The sequence below is a fragment of the Bos javanicus genome, chromosome 2 (assembly GCF_032452875.1).
Source record: "Bos javanicus breed banteng chromosome 2, ARS-OSU_banteng_1.0, whole genome shotgun sequence".
NCBI classification, from domain to species: Eukaryota; Metazoa; Chordata; class Mammalia; order Artiodactyla; family Bovidae; genus Bos; species Bos javanicus.
The window spans coordinates 110,883,445-110,910,261 of record NC_083869.1 but is presented as its reverse complement, the minus strand read 5'-3'; the positions used below and the strand labels follow the sequence as shown (position 1 = coordinate 110,910,261).

The 26,817-nt window shown below is 40.1% G+C and overlaps 1 protein-coding gene across 1 annotated transcript in view; it reads left to right on the top strand.

Annotated features, from left to right (window-relative positions):
- Window positions 1–26,817, top strand: part of FARSB (phenylalanyl-tRNA synthetase subunit beta) — a 75,108-nt gene that overhangs the window by 42,173 nt on the left and 6,118 nt on the right. Inside the window, exon 16 of the mRNA XM_061386329.1 lies at window positions 7,264–7,419. Coding sequence (XP_061242313.1) covers window positions 7,264–7,419 — 156 coding nt within the window. The remainder of the gene's footprint in view (window positions 1–7,263; window positions 7,420–26,817) is intronic.

Below are 26,817 nucleotides of genomic sequence, written 5' to 3'. Positions count from 1 at the left end.
CTTGCCCTCCTCCAGGGGATCTTCCCAACCCAGGTATCGAAGCCAGGTCTCCCGTACTGTAGACATATTCTTTACTGTCTGAGCCACTAAGGAAGAATTTGGGTTTCTAATATTTATTCTAGTAGGAGAAATGGGTTAAAGGCCCTTGACCTGAGGAAGGGGCCAGTTACCTCACTGGCCTCAGCAAGGACACTTGCTCCAAACCTTCACTTCTTGCTCAGACCATTCCTGCAGAGCATTGCTTCAGTTGTGGTAGGGCTGCATTTCTTCTGCCCTGCCAGATCGCTGCTGCTTCAATAGTTCCTAAACCTTCTCATTCTCCCTGCAGCTTTTCTAAATCAGAGAATGCTCTACTTCTTACCCTGCTTAGTTTGGATGTGGAAATCCAGAATTTTGTTTTTAAACTTTGGAAGGTAATTTTTTTTTTTTATCTTTAACATATTTAAGCTTCTTGTCTGTGCTGCTCCCTGCACCACCATGGCTCCTGGAACATAGCTGATTCACTGTTCTTCTGTGATTTGGTTCGTTCCTTCTGTTTGCTGTTGGTTTGCACCTTTTATGTATCTGTTCTATATTGTAACCGACTAAAATAAAGGGGCCCAATCTTTGTAGTTTTTTGTATAATTCTTTGCTTGATAAAAAGCTCAATGAAAGCATTTTCATTATGAGCTTGTAAAATACTTCAGCTCTGAGAAATTTCCATTAATTCTGCAGCCATTGAATATTAGGAGATTATCTAGCGTCCACATGTGGAATGTGGCTCTCTGAAGAGAGCTTATGTCATCAGTCTGGATTAATTTAATTTACTACTTTATATTTTGGGCATGTAGAATTTCCAATTAATAATTCAAAAAGTATGGGTGTAGGGAACATTGACCTTAACAATATTTGAAGTAGCATCATTCACATGTGTGATGGCATCTTAACTGTGTAAATAACATCATTTTTAATATAGAAAGTTATTTTAGTACATTTGGCTCAACATAGTTAAGATCTTCTAACGTGACTATAATGTGCTCTGTCATGCGTTGAATATTGTATTTTTTTAATAGATAAAAATCCATTCCAGGTTCATGTTAACAAAATAAAAGCCAACCCACAAGGATGTAGCTTTTTCCTTCATGCATTGAGAAGGTCATAGTTTTTTTCCTCACATTTGTTTCTTGGCCTTCAGCATAATTTGAAAAAGAGAAGTCTCTACTTCAGTGCTGTAATATAGAAGTGCTTTAAGGAAAATTGTTCTTAGGTTTTATTATGTTTGTTTTTAAAATTGAAAATGTATTTGTAATATCTTTAAGAACTTTCCCAAATACATATTTTTAAGAGTAATTCTATTTTCACATTAAAAAATAAAACCACATATCCACCTTTTCCCAAATCCTACTCCTTTAATTAGTTGCCAGACATTCTATGCATATTTAACTGTGTGTTTTACATTTCTGTATGTAGCCGCAGATCCAGGTACTTTTTAGTGTTCATACAAATAGAATTATGCTTTTTCTGCCTTGTTCTGTACTTTTGCCCTTTGAATGCATTCTGTCTACCTCATTGCTTGTTGTTGTGTGTGTGTGTGTTTTCTTTATTTTTTGACTTCGGCATGTGGGATCTTAATTCTCCGACCAGAGATTGAACTCGTGCCCCCCCTGCATTAGAAGGTGGAGTCTTAACCACTGGGCCAATAGGGAAGTCCCCCACCCCCACCCCGCCCCCCGCCCGCCCCGCCACCTCATTCTTTTTAATGGTTGCATAGCATTCCATTGTGTGGATATACTGTAATTTATTTACTCAGACTATTATGATGACTTTAGATTGTTACCAGGGTTTTGCTAAAATACATCTATTGTAATGAGCATCCTAGTACCCTTATACAAATGCATATTTTTTGAAGTTGGTCAGTCCATAGGTTTGCGCATTAAATGTTTGCTACCTTGTCAAATTCTCTACTACAAAGGATTTTTTTTAAACACAAATTTGCAGTCCTATCAAAAGTGCTTAAAAGTTCCTGTTCTTCCACATTAGATCTAATTTTTAACGGTGTATGTCTTAACGAGATTCTTGTAGCTTTTGTGAATCATTGGGCCTACTCTGAATTTCTTCTGAAGGTAAGTAAAATTTGCAATGTAAGCTATCACCTCATGGGTACCACCAATATTAAAGAAATTTGTTGGATGGAATAAACTAAAGATGAGGATGATTTGTTTTATGTTCTGAGCTTGGCCAGACAGTTATACCCAAGCTCAGTATCAGCCACCAGTTGTCCTGGGAGCTTTGTTGGTTTCCCAGTAGGCTTTCTCCTAGTATCTTCACTTGGGCTTCTCTGTGAATGTGAGAAGAGAGATGGAAAGATTGACCTGGAGACTCTGTCCTTTTCCATTCTGTGCCATTTATGATAACCTAACACCCCTAATTTGTTTTTAATCATTCATCCTTTGGTGAAAGAGAGTCTACACTAAGCAGAAGCCTGTTCTAAAAATTTGAATTGAATGCAATAGTCACTTACTAAGGGACTTTGTGTATCACTTTTTCCCCTTTTTTCTTCCTTTATAAAATCATTTGGCGTGTTCTTGCAGCTTCCAGAGTTGTAGCAGCTACCCCTCCTCTTGGTGGTTTAGATCAGCCTCTCCAGGCAGTACTTTGAAGTCTGTGAAAGACACTGGTAATTTAGGCTGACATACTTGGCAGGCCCATTTAAAAAGCAGAATTGTTTGATGGCATGACACAAGAGGTCTGTTAACTGAGTTATAAAGAATTGAGCATTTCCAACAAACCCTAGTTTTGGCATGAAATTTAAATAGTTCTTATTTTGTGGCATGCAATCAGTGAACTTCCTGTGATGTAATATTGTCCCTCAGTGCAAAATCCTAGGAAGTGGAAATTTTACTAAACCTAGCAGTTTCTCCAAGACATTTCTGGGTGGAAGTGAGTATGTGGTTATTTTCCCTTTCAATTCAATCCAGCTAATTCAGAGGAAGTATTTTAGCAGGATGTGATGAAGCAGGTCTAGAGGGACTGGTAGCATTTGGAAGAGATGTGAAAAAATAGCCCATCAGTGGTGGGGGCTGCAAGAGGGCACCTTTTCAATGCATTTAATCTAGTTCTTATGGTGGGTTTAGTATAAAGCCCTGAAATCAATGGCCTTTCTTAAAAATACTGTGACATTGAATTAAAAAATAAACAGCTTATTACTGTATATGTGTATGCTGCAAACATCCTGAAACCTTTCTTGACTGGAGTATAATTTTTTTTAAGTCCTGTATTTTTATCCTAATTTCATTATTCTCATCATCAAAATCAATGTTTTTTAAAAAATTCTAAGTCTTTAAACCAGATGTTGTTCCTCTTATCAGAAAGGCAAGTTTTACATAATGTGGAGATCAGGACAGAAGTATTCCAAGGCAAAGGTTACCAAAATAGAGCTTCCAGTTTGTGTTACTAAGCTCTCTGAATGGTGGCATTACCGTGGGGCTCTTCTCTCACAGCAAGAATGGGGCTGCAGCATCGTTTGAATATGTATCTGTGTGTTAAAGTGGAAGCATGTGACACCAACAAATGGGTACCACATGGTGGAGATACCCAGGAGCAAGTCCGTAATATGAAAGGGATAAATTAGTTCTGTTTCATTGCATTTTTTTCTCTCCAAGGGGAAGTGGGAAGAGGGGGAGTGTGAGGAGAGAGGGAGGGAGAAGAAGAGAGGTGGAGAGGAGAGAGTGTGTCTGTGTGTCTGTGTTCCTACAGAGCAATCAGTTCCCTCATTGTAATTAATGCATGTGGTTGATTAGTGAGGTTTGATGCCTGCCTGGGTGTAATATTAATTTTTATTCTGAAGCCTTCGATTATAGCTTTTAGATAGCAAATATCTTTATCCATGCACGTGGAAGTGATAGAGAATGATGCTGGCACAGTACTGACTCTCCAACATCAGCTGGCTCTATAGAATGTGGCTACTATCTGGTCCTGGCCTTGTTTAATTCTATATATGCTTTGCTTTCTTTCCAAGCTTTATTCATTTATTCGGAAAATAATCCTTGAGCATTTAGTCTGTGCAGGCCCTATGCTGGCTCTGACCGCTACCCTCTAGGGATACCTAGAGTAGAGTGCTTTGAACATAGTGGGTGCTAAGAAATGTTGCATGGCAGGGACAGTTATTTCTCTATGTATGTTCAGTCCAAAGTTTAACTTAGAATATAATTTCCATGAGTTATGACACTGATGATGGCTAGAAACTTTAGTTAACTCACTTTCAAAAACAATCTGTTTCAGTTGCTTAACTAAAAGTCTTAAACGTGAAAACTTTTGAAAATAAAAGCATCTGTTTAACATATCAAAAACATTTCAAGAATGCACATCTTTGACTATACTAAGTATATTCATGCATAAGTTTGTGCTTATACTTTCTTTATCTTCATCTGAATCCTTTGGAGATTTCTTCTAAATCCTTTAGAGATTAAGAGATTTCTGCTGAATCGTGGAGAGGGTATGAGAGTTAAAGTTAGGCAGTCCTGGTCCAGTCCTAGTTTTGTAACTTATTAGCTGTGTAATTAATTACAGTTAGCTCCAGGCAGTTAGCTTGACTTTGGGCAAAACCTTTCTGAGCTTTCGTTTCTCCATCTTAGTTTCCCTGTCCATTTTATGGTACAATAAAACCCTAGCTAACACGATTGTCTTGAGAATTAAGATGACAAATAGGCTGATAGCTGCTAAGTCCTGGCACATAGTAGATAATTCGTTCATGTTAGTTTTCCTTTTCTTTTACCATTTATGGACTCATTTTTACATTACTTTAATAGTAAAACACAATGTATTAAAATACTCATTTGTTTACTTGGATGTCTGGAAGGCAAAAGACATTGTATATTTTGTGCGAATTGTGGCTATGAAAATAAGTGTGTGGAAGAAATTTTGCTCAATACATGCCAATATGAAGCAGCTTTTTATTTTCAGTTGGTTCCCCCAGATAGACATTAATTTGTTCTTTTTCTAATTTGAAAGGTAAAATGAAGCCAATGTTCGTTGTTTGTATAGAGCAGCAGTCTCCTCCAGAATTTATTAAAGGGCCATGAGTGTGGTTATCTGTTAGAAAGTTAAATGACCTCCAGTGAATTTGAGTCTGTCTTTGTATGCTATGCATTTCTTTATTAATAAATTAGTTAAAAATTTTTTTAATCATCACTACAGATACAAAACAGTTCTATCACGCCCCTAGACCCACAAGTTGTCCCACTGTGGTCATATTTCCAACCCCACCCCCGCATCTAACCCTGGTGACTAGCCTTGAGTGAGTGCATGCTAAGTCACTTCACTCATGTCCAACTCTTTGCGACCCTATGGATTGTAGCCCTCCAGGTTCCTCCGTCCATGGGATTCTCCAGGCATGAATACTGGAGTGGGTTGCCATGCCCTCCTCTAGGGGATCTTCCTGACCCAGGGATCGAACCCGCATCTCTTAAATCTTCTGCATTGGCAGGCAGATTCTTTACCGCTCGTGCCACCTGGAAAGCCCTGTCTGTTGCCTTGGTTTTCCCTTTTCTAGCAGGTCACATAAATGGACTTACATTGTCCACTTACATTGCCGTATAAAACTGGCTTCTTTTCATTCATCTTAGTACCCTTGAGATACAGCTAAGTTATCAAGACTACCTTATTGCTGAGTAGTATTCCATTGTATGGGTGAACCAGTTTGTTATCTAGTCATTTGCATTTTTGCAATTCTTTTAAAAAATATTACATTTGTGGGACTTCCCTTGTGGTCTAGTGGCTAAGATTCCACACTCCAGTGCAGGGGGCCCAGGTTCAATTCATCCCTGGTTAGTGAACTAGATCTCACATGCTGTAACTAAGACCTGGCAAATCCAAATAAAAAATTTTAAAAATATCACATTTCTTAAGTTTGTTCTGATTTTCAAAGTAGAAAAAATATACTAATCAAGGAAGGTTTGAAAACAGATAAACTTAAAAAAAATTAATCCTACCCAAACACTACGTCTGTTAACATTCAGGTACATTTCTTTACATACTTTTCCTGTGAATGGAATTTTTTGGCTTGTGGTTACATTCACGTAGTTGTATCCTTCATAAATTGATGTTTTTTTCATACTTTTAATTGTGATGTGTAAATATGACATAGATAGTTTAAAAAGATTATAAAGCAGACACTGGTTTAACCATCCAAGTTAAGAGATGGAATGTTGCCAGTGTCCTAAGCTGCTCGTAAGACCCATCTCTATCGTATCACCTTCCTTTACCTGGAACAGTCACTGTCCTGACTTTGATGACAGTCACTTCCCTGGTAGCTCAGTCAGTAAAGAATCTGCCTGCAGCACAAGAGACCCAGTTCCACCCCTGGGTCGCGAAGATCCCCTGGAGAAGGAAATGGCATCCTTATCCTTGCCTGGAAAATCCCATGAACAGAGGAGTCTGGTGGGCTGCAGTCCACGGGGTCACAAATAGTTGGGCAGGACTGAGTAACACTTTCACTCCCTTATTTGTTTCATAGTTTTCCAACCTGTGCATACTCTTTAGACAGTATGATTTGGCTTTGTTTCTTTTTGAACTTCGTAGCCTCCTTTTTTTGTTTCATTTACCATTGTAAGTATTTGCTCTAGCTCTACTATAATGAATCTTCGTAAAGATGCTTTTTGGAGAAGGAAATGGCAACCCACTCCAGTATTCTTGTCTGGAAAATCCCATGACAGAGGAGCTTGGCGGGCTGCAGTCTGTGGGGTCACAAAGAGTTGGACACAACTGAGTGACTAACACTTTCACTTTCAAAGATGCCTTTTAGCTGCATAGTATTCTAATGAGTGATTGTGTTGTAACTCTGTGTAGCCATTTCCTAGTTTGGGTTGTTTCTAATTTTCACTGTTGGAACTAATGCTTTATGTAGAAGTAATAGCTTTCTGTATGAATCCTTTTTTTGTATTTAAGATTATTTCTTTCGGATACTTTTCTGCCTTAAAGAGTTTGAAGTTTTAAGGCTCTGAAAAATGTTGCTAAATCCTTTACCAGTTCATACCACAGTGAAGCCTATTGTTCCTGGGCCAGCCTTGAGGGTTTTCCATACCTCCCCCCGAGTAAAAACAATTCAGGGAACTTGATGGTTGAAAAATCATCTTCTCTTTCTGAGGTTGATTGTTTCTCCATATGTTTACTAATCGGTGTCCTTTTTTGTTGATTTTGCCCGAGTTTGTGTTGGGGTAAATCAGCTTCTTAGGTAACGATCAGCGTATCCTTGTGACCATTTCTTTTATTTTTTTATTTTTTCAGATGTGGGTGCAAGAAACTACAGGCATCTCTGTGCTGTTTATTACAACAAGAATCCTGGGTTTGAGATAATCCATGGGCTTCTGGATAGAATCATGCAGCTGCTTGACGTGCCTCCTGGTGAAAAGAAGGGAGGATATGCAATCAAAGCATCAGAAGGTGAGACAGATCCATTGAGTCTAGAGTCAGCGATGCTGTAATGAGGAGCCCAAGCCCTATTTGTGATAAAACTTTTTGGCTCGATGGCGGAGAGGGGGGACTACAGGGAAGTAGGAGATAGAGCTTTGTGTCAATTCGGTCCAGTTCAGTCGTTCAATTGTGTCTGACTCTTTGCAACCCCATGGACTACAACATGCCAGGCTTCCCTATCCATCACCAAGCCCATGTCCATTGAGTTGGTAATGCCATCCAACCATCTCATCCTCTGTTGTCTCCTTCTCCTCTTGCCTTCAGTCTTTCCCCGCATCAGGGTCTTTGCTAATGAGTCAGCTCTTCTCATCAGGTGGCCAAAGTATTGGAGCTTCAGGATCAGTCCTTCCAATGAATATTCAGGACTGATTTCCTTTAGGATTCAATGGTTGGATTTCCTTGCAGTCCAAGGGACTCTCAAGGGTCTTCTCCAGCTCCACAGTTCAAAAGCATCAGTGCTTTGGTGCTCAGCTTTCTTTATGGTCCAACTCTCACATCTATACATGACTACTGGAAAAACGGTAGCTTTGACTGGACAGACTCTTGTTGGCAAAGTAATGTCTCTGCTTTTTAATATGCTGTCTAGGTTGATCATAGCTTTTCTTCCAAGAAGCAAGCATCTTTTATTTCCATGGCTGCAACTGCCATCTGCAATGATTTTGGAGCCCAAGAAAATAAGTCTGTCACTGCTTCCATTGTTTCTCCATCTACTTGCCATGAAGTGATAGGATTGGATGCCATGATCTTCGTCTTTTGAATGTTGAGTTTTAAGCCTACTTTTTCACTCTCCTCTTTCAGTTTCATCAAGAGGCTCTTTAGTTCCTTAAATCAATTAATTGTCCATATTTTCTAGAAAAACCTTTTTTCCCTCCAACAATTTGAGAAAATGCTTTTCAGAGCTCTTCCAGCACCACACAGTACACTTCTGTTCCAGCTGAGTGCTGGTAGCCTCTAGTTACTGCACCGTCAAACCATGGCCAGCTGGAAACAGAGAACCTCAACTCATGACTTATGCTTACAGTCGCCCATGTGAAGCCTTTAAGAAAAGGGAGAAAGAGTTGAAGTTAGGCTAGCTAAATGGTATATAGACTCCTAACATGCTAGTTTCTTGTCTGAGGAATTCTGAAATTTTTGCTTTTCATATCCCTATATCTTGAATCAGTGTATTTTGTTAGACAAGAGATCCAGAAAAGCTTGTAAGAAACGTTTTACCACTTTATTTCCACTGTTTACCTGACAATTTTATAACTCTGTTTGTCATTTTGAATTTCTGTTGGAAAATTCACTTTTTCTTGGTGTTATTTAGCAGTACTTATAGTGGTCTGAGATTTGGGGGGACATATTTTTGTTTTCCCCTTAAATTTATTTTTCTTAGTCCTCAAAGATAGTTTTTTTACTGTTTATTTATTTATGTTTAATTTGGAAGCTTATTTGAAAATGCAGTAGCCCTAAATATATGAGCCTTTTTAAAGTTGAAGATTTGTGGAGTTACATAAATTTTTTTAATAAAATTGAAAGATTACATATTTCAGGGAGTTACAGCTTTCTGCCACACCTCTCATTAATAGTCATCTGGTGAAGATATGTATTACGCTTATAGAATTTTAAAGTGTTGGAACTGGGTCTTGGAGTTCATCACGTCCAGTTCCTTAGTTGGACAAGTGCAGGAGCCAAGGACAGGCAGGTTAAGTGAGTTGTGCTGGGTCACACACGTAGAACCCAGGGCTCCTGCCTCCCAGTGTTCTGTCCACAGGGCCAGGTTGCCTACCTTTATAGTGGCTTTCCGTACTCCTTCACCAACTGACGCTTCTAGAATTCTGCTTTAAGGTCTGGTCATCCATGTTAACAGCAACCTGAGAGCTGATGTGACACGCTTTTTTTTTTTTTTTTTTAACCTTCTATACAGTCTCTTCTCAGAAATTCTATATTTCATATAGACATTAGCTGGATAAAAATCTGTTCACTGAAGCATTGTGCCATTACATGAGATTAATTTTTTTCCTTGCTTGAAAGGTTGCAAAGATCTGACATGAAACATAGGAGCTTAATTTGTTGTGGCTATGACACTTTTATATGTAACATTTATACTAAGGACATTTCTATAAGCCGTAAACCAGTGTCTTAATAATGACTCTCCTGCCTTGGTCAGTTCCTTAGAGGTATTTCTCGGAAGAATCTGAGCTCCCAGTCGTGAGATAGGCTACATGAAGACCGAGTAAGTAGGGTACAGGTCATTCTGTCAAGGGACCTACAAGGGGAACAACCATTGCACTCCAACTCTCACACCTTGCTGCTAAGGCCAGTGCCTTAACGTTTCCAGAGAGGGATATGGTGTAGCTTCTTCATGGTATCTGGGAAAACACTAGTGAGTTTCTGGGAGGTCACATGAGCCTTTGAACGAATAGGTGAGAGACTGGAAGCAAGGTAGACCACTGGAGCAAAGCCAGAAATGATGGGAGACAAGGCCTAGTGCAGTTCTGTTTGACTATAGGGTAAGGAAGAAGCTTGGGACCACAGTGTCCTGAGTGCTAGGATAAGGAATTTCAGCTAATTAACTGGAAAATATTGAAGCTGCTGCTACTTCCCCTCCCCGCCCTTAAGTGAGTGATATGATTAGATCTGTACTTTGAAAGGATTAATCTGACAGCAATATGTAAGTTGGATGGCATAGAGAGTAGAGGGGAAGAGAATGGTGGAAAGGTGTTATAGTGTGTTTTAAAGCAGTTAAAGTAAGACTTGAATGTTGGCCAAGGGTATACCAAGGAGAAGACTGATTTAAGAAGATGTATGAAGGTAGAAGCTAAAGTTCCATTTTTAATATTCTAAACCTGTGAAATTATAATTTTAATCCTTATATCTTTTAGCATCAAGACAATACTTAATTTTTTTAATATACAGATGTCTGTTTTGGTTTGGAGAGAGTATGTGTGTGTCAGAAGTTGCATTGATAAACTGTAACCACTTATGATGTGGTTGTAGATCTTCATGTTCAGTTTTTTAGCCAAGTTATTATTGCTGTTTGATTTTGTATAAGGACAGAGGCCATATGTGTTTTCTTTTGCATTTACTTTGGCTCTCAGAATATTATAATGTTTTATTACATTTTGATTAATGACAAGCATGACTACCTTTTTTTGTTTTTTTAATCTTTTTTTCTGATTGCCTTTTTTTTTTTAATGGTTAAAGAAACCAACCTAAAGAAATGCCATTGTCAGAGTAAGTCAGCAGTAAAGTTGGTATAAGTTCTTCATCTAAAATTTCATGTATATTTATCTCCTGAGTAAATTTCTGCACAGGAGTTTGGTTGCTAAGGCATGTTTAGCTATATCGTTTCCTCAGGTTTATTGTTAATTGCATATAGTTTTTTCTGCTTCAAGAAAAGGTCTTCCGAGTATCAAAATGTCAAGTAGAAACAGATGAAGGGCTACCGTTTCCTGCCATTCTTGATCACTGCGCAGTCTTCTGTTACTCTGGCATATGGTTTACCTTTTAATAATTAAAAGTCCCTGGTGGCCCTGCCATTATAATTGAGCAGAGTCTGGTCACTAGAGAGCCATGCTAATGTCAGTTCATTGGCAGGTGTACCCAGTCTCTCTCTGTCCATTCTAGCAAACACCACTGACTGCCTTTTGTGCCGCTTTGTTTGGTGGCGGGGGGGTGGAACAGACTTGATTCCCCTTTAAGAAACTTGGCCCTGTCCATTGTGAGAGAAATCTGGAGACTCGTTGCATTGATCATCACATTGATCCCAGGGAGTTCTGGTGACATTTGCATGTAACCTTGCTTGATGCAGGCAGCAGACCTCTGCCTCCCCAGAGTCTCTGAGAAGCACTCTTGAGGCCTGTGACTGCAGCCACAGTTAGAAGCCATAGGCGCTTAGTCTCACATAGTTTTTATTTGCTGAGCATCATGGCAATTAAGAACACAAAAGGAACTAGAATGTCAAACTGCCAGTAAAATAAAGGCAACCATTGGGTGGAAAAAAAGAAAGCAAACCTTCAACCTTTTGAGTCTGCCTGCCAATGCAGGAGACGTGGGTTCGATCCCTGGGTCAGGAATATCCCCTGTAGAAGGAAATGGCAACCCACTTCTGTAATCTTGGCTGGAAAAGTCCCATGGACAGGAGTCTGGTGGGCTACAGTCCATTGGGTCACAAAGAGTCAGACACGACTGAGTGACTGAACAATAAAGCATTGTGAGTGCTTCAGACATCTCATAATGTTTCACTGGCTTCAGATCAGGTCATTACAGCATATGTATATGCTTTTTTCTCAGACTTCTTCCCCTCTGTTTTTGTGGTTTGTTGCAAACTAAATTATGTATGTTAAAATGCATTTGTCCTTTTCAAAAACCACTTCTGGTCAAGGAAAATTCCCAGCATTTTTGTGTTTATAACAGTTGTGTGGTTCCTGGGCAAATTATGGTGAAAATCACTTCTTGTAGAAGATGTGGGCTTTGTGTGTGATTGGCTGCATGGACTCGAGTGTGTGTGTGTGTTTTCCCCTTTGTTACTATTTCAGTTTTGTTTATTCACAAATCTATGGAAAACATCAGTTTAACCTGAGACACGATGGAAAAACAGAAGTTTTAGTACGTTTAGTTTTGACAATTCTAATTTTCATGCTGCTCAGAATCCATTTTGTGAAATGAAAAATAACCTTGCAAGTAATAGGCACATTTAATCCTGCACCATATGTACTTATAGAGGGTATTTAAATACCTTCTGTTAGTGTCACCTAACGATCCATGACCTGTAGGTCATGACCTTTTCCCTCTTTCAGGACACCTGGGAAAGATTGCAGATGCTAAAAAATATGGGTGAAATTGTGACATCTCCCCGGTCTTCACACTGGTTTTTAGTATAACATGAGCTTGGAAATACACGAGAATCATATATATTGAACAGTTTGTTGGAGTAAAAGTGTTCCATTTATAGTCCCATTTATACAAGATGTCTAGACTGGAAGAAGGAGTGATCTTTATGGCATCTCCAAATTTTTAGTTACTGTCAACAAAGACTGTTAAGGCACCAAGTTTAAAAGAAAAAATGTTTGGAAGTTTGTGCGCTTCTGACCTTGTTACTCTGTGTAAAAAAATGTCCTTCATCCTCTGATTCTCTGCTTTTTTGTATCCTCTGATTCTCTACTTTTTTGGTGTTGGAGGCTGGCTTTCAGATATTGCTGTTTTTGTTATCTTCTTTGTGGGCTTTCTTAAGAGCAGTATTAAATGCATCAGTAGGGATCACCCCACATCCAAGCAGCAGGATGACATGGGGCCAAGGTGCTCATAAAAGCCTCAGCTGTGATCATGGTTCACTTAGTCCTGTGTTTCCTTTGTTTGTTTTTACTTTTTATCTATTTATAGAAAGTGTTCTTTTTGGCTGCGGTTTTCATTGCTGTGAGAGCTTTTCTCTAGTTGCGACAAGCAGGAGCTACTCTCTAGTTGCAGTGCATAGGTTTCTCGTTGCAATGGCTTCTCTTATTTTGGTCGGAGGTTCTAGAATGCAGGCTCAGGAGTTGCTGTACTTGGGCTTGGTTGCTCCGAGGCACATGGGATCCTTCTGGACCAGGGATTGAACTGCATGTCCCTTGCACTGGCAGGCAGATTCTTAACCACTGGACCATGAGGGAGGTTGTGTTCTTGTGCTTGTTTGTTTCCTTGCCTCACTCGCTCTTATACTATGAGGCAAAGTTCTCTCCACGTGTGCTCAACACCCCATGCTGTTGGTGAGCCGTGGAACCCACTTGACAAACTCAGTGCTAAGGTGGGTGCTGCACACCACGTCCCACTTGAATGTCTTGGTAGGCTCACTTTCCTACCTGATAGATCTTACTTAAACACAGTGTGTCTCAAGTTCTTTTTATTATCACTGCCTTAAGAAACGTTTTAGACTTTTTTCCTAATTGCCCCTCCATAAAATGTTAATTTATAACAGTTTATACAAGAGTATAACACTAAAAGCTGTGCAGCAGATACAAAGTTAAATGTTTGTAGTTTTTTCATGCAAGCTGCTAGACTTGAAGGATCTTAGTTCCCCAACCAGGGATTGAACCTGGTGGGTTGCAGCAGTGAAAGCCCAGAGTCCTAACTACTAGGTCACCAGAATTTTCTAATTTAACTGTTGACTTAAAAGTACTTACTTATTCTTAACCCTGAACTGAATTTTAAAAATAAGGTTTATACTTTTTTATGTATGAAGCCCAGATATGCGGACTGGTGTGCTGCAGTCCATGGGGTCGCAAAGAGTTGGACATGACTCAGTGACTGAACTGAACTGAAAACGTTAATACTACAGATATACTGCATATTTATTATGTACTCCATGAATATCTGGGCTTCAAACATTAAAAAAGTATAAATCTTATTTTTAAAATTCAGTTCAGGGTTAAGAATAAGTAAGTACTTTTAAGTCAAGAGTTAAATTAGGAAATTCTGGTGACCTAGTAGTTAGGACTCTGGGCTTTCACTGCTGCAACCCACCAGGTTCAATCCCTGGTTGGGGAACTGAGATCCTTCAAGCCTAGCAGCTTGCATGAAAAAACTACTAACCTTTAACTTTGTATCTGCTGCATAGCCTTTAATGTTATACTCTTGAATAAATTGTAGTGTATCAAATTATACATGCCAGTTGGCAATTGATTTTAATACATAACTGTAATCAAAAGTTTTTAAAAAAGATTCAAAACTCACTTTTCCAGTGAAAGTAAAACATTTGAAAATTTTCTTAAAAAGTATTTTCAGTGAATTTAACTTTTCCTTGATAAGAGAAGATAACTTTTAATTAGCTGGTAGTCAGGTGAAAATGTTAGTTGCTCAGTCGTGTTCAACTCTGCGATCCCATGGACTGTAGCCCGCCAGGTTCTTCTGTCCATGGAATTCTCCAGGCCAGAATACTGGAGTGGATAGCCATTCCCTTCTCCACGGGATCTTCCCAACCCAGGGATCAAACCCAGGTCTCCTGCATTGCAGGCAGATTCTTTACCCTCTTAGCCATCAGGGAAGCCCCTGATAGTCAGGTATGTTGATGTTTTTTCAGTCCAGTGGCACCCCACTCCAGTACTCTTGCTTGGAAGATCCCATGGATGGAGGAGCCTGTTAGGCTGCAATCCATGGGGTCGCTAAGAGTCGGACACGACTGAACGACTTCACTTTCACTTTTCACTTTCATGCATTGGAGAAGGAAATGGCAACCCACTCCAGTGTTCTTGCCTGGAGAATCCCAGGGATGGGGGAGCCTGGTAGGCTGCTGTCTATGGGGTCGCACAGAGTCAGAAACGACTGAAGTGACTTAGCATAGCACTTGATGTACTTAATGATGTGTTGCATAATAACTCTTTAAATTAGAAACTGTTTTTTATTTAATTCTCAAAGCCTGAGCTATGTACAGAAGCTCTCTGGATCATACATAAACAACATCCACAAGGCAGTCTATGGTGGCTCCTGGCACATGCAGGTCGCCTCTTAACATGACCTTGAAGTTGAGCACTTGATACAGTCTTCCAGTCACAGGACCTGAGCCATCTGTCACCGTGGTTATGGAGCACTGGTCTTGCACACATTAGCTATGTTTTCCATGGCAGTGCTGCTCCTGTGAAGCCCAAGACAAGCCAGTGAGACGAACTGAATACTAACGAGAACAGTTTTGTTAAGTAGGGTTCAAATTTGGGGGTCTCTGTACAAAAAAGATCTTCACGACCCAGATAATCACGATGGTGTGATGACTGACCTAGAGCCAGGCATCCTGGAATGTGAAGTCAAGTGGGCCTTAGAAAGCATCACTACGAACAAAGCTATTGGAGGTGATGGAATTCCAGTTGAGCTATTCCAAATCCTGAAAGATGATGCTGTGAAAGTGTTGCACTCAATATGCCAACAAATTTGGAAAACTCAGCAGTGGCCACAGGACTGGAAAGGGTCAGTTTTCATTCCAATCCCAAAGAAAGGCAATGCCAAAGAATGCTCAAACTACTGCACAATTGTACTCATCTCACACACTAGTAAAGTAATGCTCAAAATTCTCCAAGCCAGGCTGGGAAACCATTGTAATATATGATTGTTTTCATACCTGCCTCCCCCACCAAGAACCAATTTTCATCCCCCATTGAAAGTGCGTGCTGTGACTTACAGTGTACTTTGGAGTACAGTTCAGTTCAGTTCAGTCGCTCAGTCGTGTCCGACTCTTTGCGACCCCATGAATTGCAGCACGCCAGGCCTCCCTGTCCATCACCAACTCCCAGAGTTCACTCAGACTCATGTCCATCGAGTCAGTGATGCCATCCAGCCATCTCATCCTCTGTCGTCCCCTTCTCCTGCTGTCCCCAATCCCTCCCAGCATCAGAGTCTTTTCCAATGAGTCAACTCTTCACATGAGGTGGCCAAAGTACTGGAGTTTCAGCTTTAGCATCATTCCTTCCAAAGAAATCCCAGGACTGATCTCCTTCAGAATGGACTGGTTGGACCTCCTTGCAGTCCAGGGGACTCTCAAGAGTCTTCTCCAACACCACAGTTCAAAAGCATAAATTCTTCGGCGCTCAGCCTTCTTCACAGTCCAACTCTCCCATCCATACGTGACCACAGGAAAAACCAAAGCCTTGACTAGATGGACCTTTGTTGACAAAGTAATGTCTCTGCTTTTGAATATGCTGTCTAGGTTGGTCATAACTTTCCTTCCAAGGAGTAAGCGTCTTTTAATTTCATGGCTGCAGTCACCGTCTGCAGTGATTTTGGAGCCCCCCAAAATAAAGTCTGACACTGTTTCCACTGTTTCCCTATCTATTTCCCATGAAGTGGTGGGACTGGATGCCATGATCTTCGTTTTCTGAATGTTGAGCTTTAAGCCAACTTTTTCACTCTCTTTCACTTTCATCAAGAGGCTTTTTAGTTCCTCTTCACTTTCTGCCAGAGGGGTGGTGTCATCTGCATATCTGAGGTTACTGATACTTCTCCCGGCAATCTTGATTCCAGCTTCTGTTTCTTCCAGTCCAGCGTTTCTCATGATGTACTCTGCATATAAGTTAAATAAGCAGGGTGACAATATACAATCTTGATGTACTCCTTTTCCTATTTGGAACCAGTCTGTTGTTCCATGTCCAGTTCTAACTGTTGCTTTCTGACCTGCATACAGATTTCTCAAAAGGCAGGTCAGGTGGTCTGGTATTCCCATCTCTTTCAGAATTTTCCACATTTTATTGTGATCCACACAGTCAGAGGCGTTGGCATAGTCAATAAAGCAGAAATAGATGTTTTTCTGGAACTCTCTTGCTTTTTCCATGATCCAGCGGATGTTGGCAATTTGATCTCTGGTTCCTCTGCCTTTTCTAAAACCAACTTGAACATCTGGAAGTTCACGGTTCACGTACTGTTGAAGCCTGGCTTGGAGAATTTTGAGCATTACTTTACTATCATGTGAGACGAGTGCAATTGTGCGGTAGTTTGAGCATTCTTTGGCATTGCCTTTCGTTGGGATTGGAATGAAAACTGACCCTTTCCAGTCCTGTGGCCACTGCTGAGTTTTCCAAGTTTGCTGGCATATTGAGTGCAGCACTTTCACAGCATCATCTTTCAGGATTTGAAAGAGCTCAACTGGAATTCCATCACCTCCACTACCTTTGTTCATAGTGATGCTTTCTAAGGCCCACTTGACTTCACATTCCAGGATGTCTGGCTCTAGGTCAGTGGTCACACCATCGTGATTATCTGGGTCGTGAAGATCTTTTTTGTACAGTTCTGTGTATTCTTGCCACCTCTTCTTAATATCTTCTGCTTCTGTTAGGTCCATACCATTTCTGTCCTTTATTGAGCCCATCTTTGCATGAAATGTTCCCTTGGTATCTCTAATTTTCTTGAAGAGATCTCTAGTCTTTCCCATTTTGTTGTTTTCTTCTATTTCTTTGCATTGATCGCTGAGGAAGGTTTTCTTATCTCTTCTTGCTGGTCTTTGGATCTCTGCATTCAGATGCTTATATCTTTCCTTTTCTCCTTTGCTTTTCTCTTCTCTTCTTTTCACAGCTATTTGTAAGGCCTTCAGTTTAACTGTATGTGCTGGGCAAAAAAGAGAGAGAAAGGTATTTTTGTTTAACACCGTGTACTCCTTTTTTCCTGCTTCTTAGACCTTGGCTTCCACTGTTCTGTAGAAAAGACTATGGCCGAAATACAAAGAGATGCAAAAGAAATTCATTTTGCAGTTTCAGGGACCCAAATCCTGAAAGTTGAGATGGTTTTTAGGGTGATTTGTACTACTCAGGTTTTTGGGGTTTTTTTTTTTTGTCTTTTTCTGATTCTTTTCCATTATAGCTTTTACAAGATGCTGAATATAGTTCTCGGTGCTGTATAGTAAATGCTTGTTGTTTATTTTATATATGGTAGTATGCACCTGTTAATCCCATACTCCCAATTTATCCCACCGCCTTCCCCTTTGGTAGCCATAAAATTGTTTTCTTTCTCTCTGAGTTGGTTTTGTAAATCAGTTCATTTGCACTGTTTTTTAGATGACACATGTGATAGAATATTTGTCTTTCTCTGTCTTCTCTTAATATGATATTCTCTAGGTCCTTCCATGTTGCTGCAAATGGCATTATTTCATTCTTTTTATGGCTGAGTCGTATTCCATTGACTTTATATACCACATATTATTTGTCCATTTACCTGTTGATGGACAAGTAGGTTGATTCCATGTCTTGGCTATTGTAAATAGTGCTGCTATGAACATTGGGGTGCATGTATCTATTTTAATTATAGTTTTGTTCAGATATATGCCTAGGAGTGGGATTGCTGGATTATATAGTAATTCTACTTTTAGTTTTCTAAGGAACTTCCATACTGTTCTCCATAGTGATGTACCTGTTCGTTTTTCTCCACACCTTCTCCAACATTTATTATTCATAGACTTCTTGATGGTCCTTCTGACCAGTGTGATGTGATACCACATTGTAGTTTTGATTTGCATTTCTCTGCTAATTAGCAGTGTTTAGCATATTTTCATGTGCCTGTTGGCTATCTGTATGTTTTTGGAAACATGTCTGTTTAGGTCTTCTGCCCAGTTTTATTGGGTTATTCATTTTTGTTGTTGTTACTGAGTTGCATGATCATTTTGTATATATTGGACATTAATCCCTTGTCAGTCACATTGTTTGCAAATATTTTCTCTCAGTCAGTAGGTTGTCTTTTCATTTTGTTTGTGGTTTCCTTTGCTGTGCAAAAGCTTCCATAAAAGTTTTGAAACAGTTACAAGCTTATTTAAAAAAAAAAGCAGACGCAAGACAAAATACTTTTTTCTGAACTGTTTGAGAGTAAATTGCCAACCTATACCCCTTAATTCATTAGTGTATATTTTTTACAAAGGACATTGTGTCCTCCATAACCAAAATGTAATCATCAAAACCAGAAAAATATCTTTCATGTTCATGTTAACCCCATCTAATCCTTACACCGTGTGCAAGTTTTATCAGTTATCCTTTATATCAAAGAATCACTTGTTGCCTTTAGCTGTCATGTCATGTCATTAGCCTCCTTCTGGAGAGTTCTAGAATAGTCTCACCTTGACTTTCATGACCCTGATACTTTTATTTCATAGTGTGTCCCTCAGGTTGGGGTTGTCAGATGTTTTCTTCCCAGTAGATTCAAGTTCGGCATCTTTGAAAGGATGTTGCAGAAGTAATGCTGTCTTCTCGGTGCATCCTGCCAGTGGCACCCAGTTTCTATTTATCTCACAGCTGAGGCAGTTAACTTTAATCCCTTGATCAAGCTTGTGTCTACTGGATTTCTTTACTGTCAATTTATTCCTCTCTGCCTTATAATTAATAAGCATTTTGAGGGGAAGAGCATTGAAATTATGTAAATGTTCTCTTCCTAATCAGTGTTCCTATATGTTTATCTATTCAGTACAGATTAATTATTTCCTATTTTATCCAATGTATTTTGTTGTTGTTCAGTCACTTCTTTGTGACCCCATGGACTGCAACACGCCAGGCTTTCCTGTCCTCCAGTATCTCCTGGAGTTTGCTCAAACTCATTTCCGTTGAGTTACATCCAACCATCTCATCCTCTGTCACCCCCTCAGGGTCTTTTCCAGTGAGTCAGCTCTTTGCATCAGGTGGCCAAAGTATTGGAGCTTCAGCTTCAGCAGCAGTCCTTCTAATGAATATTCAGGTTGATTTCCTTTAGGATTGACTGGTTTGATCTCCTTGCAGTCCAAGGGACTCTCAAGAGTCTTCCCCAGCACCATAGTTCAAAAGCATCAGTTAATCCAGCAGTCAGCCTTCTTTATGGTCCAGCTCTCACATCCGTACATGACTACTGGAAAAACCATAGCTTTGACTAGATGGACGTTTGTCAGCCAAGTGATGTCTCTGCTTTTTAATATACTGTCTGGGTTTGTCATAGCTTTTCTTCCAAGGAGCAGTGTCTTTTAATCCGTTACTTATTCTGATGCTCATGTTGTCCTCACTTTGGCCAGTGGGAATCCCTTCAAGCTGGCTTCTGTGTCCTTTTAACATGTTCCTATTATTCTTTATTATTATTAGGACTCTCTTGCTTTGGGCATAAGAAGATATTCCAGGCTTATCTTGAACTTTCCATTGTCCCATTTTTCCATCCTGGTTCCTTTTAGTGGGAAGTGGTGTCTGAAAGCCAAGATTTAGGCTTCTAGGTGCACACAGACATACCTGTATCTACTAATTTACTCCTATATCTATGTGTTTTGAAAACCATAAGCCCATATTAATATCTCCATCCCTTCAACACCTTAGGGTTCATTACAGTTTTCTCCCTTTAGGTATTTGTACCTCACTTCTCCGATAGTGAAAAACCCAGTTTCCATGATTCATAATTTATTCACTTACTTGCTCATTGCCCCTGTTTGTAACTGAACCCTCTCTCATACCCTGAGTGTCTGCCCGGCTCATCACTCACTCTCAGACTCTGGGGACCTCTTGCCTGCCCACTTGGGGCTGCCCCCTCTCATCTGTGGGTACCCTCCCTGCCCCCTGTAGTTCTGACACCCAGTGCCCACCCCGAGTGTGGGGATCTCTGCTTTCCTTGGCCCCTTTAGGACTAGATTATTCTGGAAGAGGGGAGAAGACTTTGTAAGTCTTGAGAAACTTTTCTTGGCAGGGAGGCTCTTACTAAAGTGAAAGGGAGAAAGTAGTTATATATGGTGTTGCTTTTTTAGAAGTGGATTATAATATAGGAGATATATTTCTGGGTTCATCTTATATAGTTTCTGCCTCAAACCTGGAGTCAGCTATATCGCCAAGTGGCCCTGGTTTCCTTTAGTGGGAAATCAAATCTAGATCACAATCTAGGTGCTAAGGTTGCTCATTGCTACTGAGTGAGTCTTTGTTTCTAGGACTTTTTAAAATGCAGAGCTGAGGAAAACCTTTTTGTAAAAAAAAGTTCTGTTTTTTAAAGAAAAGCATTGATTTCATGTGGACAGTTCCAATTTATATTTAGGATTAGAGGATTTTTACTTAATATGTTGGGCTTTATGAGGGCTTTTTTTTTTACGTTGAAAATCTTGGTTCCTGATGAATTTATATTATTACTCTGTCCATCTTTATTCAGAATAATATCAGTTATTATTACTAATAATTGTTAGAAACAGTTTAAAGCTTTATCTTCAGTTCTTTTTGTACTTAGAACTTAGCCTACAATAAAGTACCTTTTGACCATTATTTTCCCAGTATTTTTAACAGGCAAGACTGTAGAATGCCTTAAACAATGCTTGCACTGGTATTTTGTAAATCTCATATTAATTCAGAGTCTGCTTTGTTAAAAAATGAGAAATGCATATTTTACTGTGGACTTTGGGGCAGTATGGAAGCAGAACCTTAATCAGATATCTATTAATATCTGTCTTCTCTGAGTTTCTTTCATCTGTCAGCACATTTCTTCTGTCCCCTGGTTAGGCTGTCTTAGAGAGATAGCCTTCTATATATTACATCATTGCAGGAATCCCACAGATTGACATTCATTTAAAGCATTCCTGATAATTTTCTATAAATGACAGGCAGACAATCTAACTTCATTCAGGCAGGTCCCTGTTGTGGTTTTGATCCTAGTGTTCATTAGCTGTGGTCTAGTCTCCCCCTCTTGAGAAATAAAGTGTAATAGTCACTTGGGTGACTTGGACAACCTGTCCCCGTCCTAGAAACATCTCCAAGCACCCACCAGCCCGGGTTGGTCGTGGGTCAGGGTCAGGAGTGTCATCGTCCTGCTGGGAGCTCTTTGAGGCCAAATAGGCCACGTGTAAGGTGGGCAGTTTGTCTTCAGACCCCAGCCCTCCAGCACTTACAGCCTGGGTGGCCCTTCCTACGTCTTAGTTTTTCCTTCTTCCATTCCTTCCTACCCCTCCAGGACTCTCATTGTAAACACTCTGCCTTTTTTTAAAAAAAGAAAATTTCATTTCAAGAAAGGATCTGACTTGAGGTTCAGTTGATACATACCAGTGTGAACTTGCTTTAATTTTTAGCCATTTCGCATTGTGAAAGGAGAAAATTTGGTCCCTTTATGGAAATGTTAGGTTATTAGCTTTAAAAAGGGTGGGGCAAATTTAGTGGAATAGAAAAACTCTCTCCACCTTCTGAAACTACACCTGTTTGACAGCTGCGCACACACTTCCTTATGTTTAGGAACAGGGGAAAGGAGAAACGTGGGAAACAGCAACACAGCCCATTATATTAGCAAATGTTGTTGTTGTTTAGTTGCTAAGTCATATCTGACTTTTTGCAACCCATGGACTGTAGCCTGTCAGGCTTCTCTGTCCATGGGATTTTCCAGGCAAGAATAGTGGAGTGGGTTGCCATTTCCTTCTCCAGGGGATCTTCCCGACCCAGGGATCGAACCCAGGTTTCTTGCATTGCAGCCAGACGCTTTACCATCTGAGCCACTAGGGAAGCATCAGCAAATAGATAGACGTTAATTAATTATTTGCCTTTCTTTAAACAGTAAACTGTGGGGAGAATCCCAGGAACTGGGGAGCCTGGTGGGCTGCCGTCTTTGGGGTCGCACAGAGTCGGATAGGACTGAAGCGACTTAGCAGCAGCAGTGACTAGTTACAGTATTTTTATTTTGAGCGATGTTGAAGCTGGCCATAAGGAGTAAACAGTTGAGCAAAATTAACAGATAAAGTGCCTCGCTCTGAATGTCTCTAGAACTTCCTATTTCCTGTTTTGATTTGCCCAGTATTCATCAGTAGCTGTTAAATGTTTTATCAGTGTTGTTATGGCAGCCACTGCTGCTGCTGCTGCTGTCACTTCATTTGTGTCCGACTCTGTGTGACCCCATAGACGGCAGCCCACTAGGCTCCTCTGTCGCTGGGATTCTCCAGGCAAGAACACTGGAGTGGGTTGCCATTTCCTTCTCCAATGCATGAAAGTGAAAAGTGAAAGTGAAGTCGCTCAGTCGTGCCTGACTCTTAGTGACCCCATGGACTGCAGCCTACCAGGCTCCTCTGTCCATGGGATTTTCCAAGCAAGAGTACTGGAGTGGGTTGCCATTGCCTTCTCTGATCGCAGCCACTAACTATGCCTTGGTATTCTTCCAGAAGATAAGGGTTTCTGCCCATTCTTTTAATTCCCAAAGGCTCCTAGCTTGTTTATGAATTGTATTCTCTGAACAAAGGTTTTCTCTTGGAATTATCTTCCTGGACTTCTTTGATGGCTTTTTTTTTTTTTTTTTCGGTTCCACCAGTGGAACTGAAAAAAGGAAGTAGTTGGTATTATATAAGGGACTTTTTTTTAAAATCAGTGTTGTACAGAACAAGGTCAGTTCAGTTCAGTAGCTCAGTTGTATCCGACTCTTTGTGACTGCATGGACTGCAGCACATCAGGCTTTCCTGTCCATCACCAACTCCTGGAGCTTACTCAAACTCATGTCCATTGAGTCAGTGATGCCATCCAACCATTAGGGTGATCTTATATTTAGTTTGTGGTTTGTTGGTCCTACTATTGCTAAAAGTCCATTGTTTTAACATTTTGATATGTTATGAACTATACAGTAATTAGCATTGTTTTACTTGTGTGGTACTACCTTTGGCAAAGGCAAGAAGCAAAGAAAGAGCAAAAGGTATTAATAACATATATGTTACAGGACCCTACTTGTAATAGTGAATAACTGGAAACACCGCCAAGATTAAATACTTGAAAAACAATTTGGCAAATGACATATAAATCTAATGGAATGTGATAAACATGTAAATATAAACTAAGCTGAAAAAGCAGATGTTAAGATGATACAGACTCTTACTAAAATGCAAGGGAAGAATACACTTTATTGGGCACTGGGGGGTATGATCGCCAGTGAGGTATCAACCGTGATGAGTTATAGTAACAGTAAGTCCTGTGTGTTGGGTCAGGTTCTTCTGTAGTGTTAGCCCAGGTGATTTAGGACTTAATTCCTTTGTGCCAGTTTCTTCATCTGTAAAATGGGAATGATGATATCTGTCCTGTCTGTACAGGGCAGACTAAGAATTTGGGAAAACATTTTAGAATGGCTGATCACTCCCCAGAGTTCCCTCAGGGTAGATGTTAGATCTGCCCTTCAGAAAGTCATCTTTGGCTAAAAGTCACAGACTCAAGAAGGAACTGGGTTCTCAGCTTGACTGTTACCTGGCTGGCTGGTTTTCTTAACCTCTTTGGTATCCATTTTGTTATATCTGAGATAAAGCATGGACAGAATCACCGCCAGGGTCATTTCCAGTTTTAAGATCCTGCAGGAGTTTAAATGTGTCAGAAGTAGCTCTGCCATAGGGTCTAACGTAACAGTGCGCTTTCTTCCCCTTTTTAGATGGTGTTACTGTGGTGCTTCTTTATCCACTCAGAGTATTCCAGCCTTGTCTCAGGAATCTGAAACTTATTCTTTACGGAAGCCTGTCTTAGATGGGATTTTTTTCTAACGTAGTGCCGTTTTCCTTGGAAAAGCTCTAGGTATCTAGCTCCGTATTATATTATGTTAATAATATTGCAGAGCATGTTGTTATGTCCTAAGGCTAGCGGTTGTCGGTCTTTTATTTAAGTGTTGTTTTTTTATTTAATTTTAAACCAGAAGTTTGTACACATGAAATGGACAGCTTGACCAAAAGTTTGAAAACACTATTCATAGGCCTTCTGTGCCTCAGGCCACACACAGAGGCGCTCACTCTTGGGCCTATACTATTGCCTGCCTCGGGCAGGTCCACTAATCTTCTTGGGCTTTGCTTTTTCCATCTGTAACTTGCTTGTCCTTGGGGGCTTGGCCAGGGCTGCACTGGGACCAAGTCACTCCCTTTACTGGGGATGGAAGATGAGTCGAAAGTAGGGTACTTTGTTTTCACAATCTCATTATTCTCTTCTTTCTCTTCTAACATGCCCTACTTGTCAGCTGAAATTTAATTCTGAAACTACAGCACATCTGTCCTAATGGCATGCTTGAAGTTATGTTTATTCCATGTTGGCCAAAAGTCTCAATTGAAAAGTTAACTAATTGTGAAGTTATAGATACAGTCTCAAATACACAACATTTCCAGTCTTTCTTTAATTAGCATAGAATAGTCTCTTTATTGTTGTTTTTATTCTTTCACTATAACTGTGGAGAAAGTAATAAATTCTGCATATTTTGCTGTCCTTTAAAGGTTTTCATAAGATGAAAGAGTTGGAAAGACCCATTTTATTGACCCTGGAAAGCAGGATGATCTATACCTTTTATTTTTGAAGTTGTGATTCTGCATCTGTCCTATGAACATTTAAGAAATGTGAAAATTTGGGGGGAAATGATTTAAGTGCAAGACAGATACAGGATGAGGGCGTTATTTTAGAATTGTTGTTCAGTCGCTCAGGTCATAAGTAAAAGACATGCGGGATTTGCTGCCAAGGATTCAGGAGCAGTTCGGGCACCCAGGCCGGGCAAACCTTCACAAAGACTGGGACGAGGTGCCAGCATGGAGCTGTCTCTCCAGGTCAGCTGCCTGCATTACCTGGCTTCTCTGTGCTCTGCTTTCCTCCTCCCTTGTGAGCCTCAGCAGTAAGCCTGTAACAGGGAAAAGAGTGAAACCTGACTCCATGTTGGATCTGTTTCTTTGACTTTGTTGTTGTTGTTCAGTCGCTCAGTCGTGTCTGACTCTGCGACCCCGTGGACTGCAGTGCGCCAGGCTTCCCTGTCCATCACAGTCTGTTGGAGTTTGCTCAAACTCATGTCCATTGAGTGGGTGATGCCATCCAACCATCTCATCCTCTGTCACCCCCCTTCTCCTCCAGCCCCCAGTCTTTCCTTGGTGTGGATGAGAGAAACATAGCTAAGATTAGACTTTAAAATAGATTCTAAGAGTGGTGATCACTTTGTGATGTATAGAAATACTGAGTCACCATTCTGTGCGCCCGGAACTAACACGGTGTTGTAGGTCAGTTACACCGTAATAAAAAAAGTAAATAAAACGACAGATATCAAAAGGCGATAGCCATGGAAATAAATTATAAATTTCCTTATACTAAGTAAAACTGGAAAATTTTGCAGTCATGATTCTAAATGTTTAGTCATAAAGTGATTGTGGTGATCTATTAAAAAAAAGTGGTTCCTTGTTGAAGACATTTCTCCATTAGTTAGAAGCTAGGTAGTCTGGACTTTGCTGATTTTCTTTTTAAGCACAAAGCCTGACAGAACCCAGTCCTTATTAGCAGGGCAGATTTTGCCCTGTCCTGTTGATAGAATTACACTCATCTCACACATTAGCAAAGTAATGCTCAAAATTCTCCCAAGCCAGGCTTCAGCAATACATGAACCGTGAACTTCCAGATGTTCAAGCTGGTTTTAGAAAAGGCAGAGGACCCAGAGATCAAATTGCCAACATCCGTTGGATCACCAAAAAAGCAAGAGTTCCAGAAAAACATCTACTTCTGTTTTATTGGCTACGCCAAAGCCTTTGACTGTGTCAAGGCTGTATATTGTCACCCTGCTTACTTAACTTATATACAGAATACATCATGTGAAATGCCGGGCTGGATGAAGCAAAAGCTGGAATCAAGATTGTTGATTCTGGGAATCTACAATTCTGGGAATCAACAATCTTGGGAATCAACTGGGAAAAACATCAATCAACTGAGAAAAACATCAATAACCTCAGATATGCAGACTACACCACCCTTATGGCAGAAAGTGAAGAAGAACTAAAAAGCCTCTTGATGAAAGCGAAAGAAGAGAGTGAAAAATTTGGCTTAAAACTCAACATTCAGAAAACTAAGATCATGGCATCCAGTCCCTTCACTTCATGGTAAATAGATGGGGCAACAATGGAAACAGTGACAGACTTTATTTTTAAAAGACACTTGCTCCTTAGAAGAAAAGCTATGACCAACCTAGACAGCATATTAAAAAGCAGACACATTACTTTGCCAACAAAGG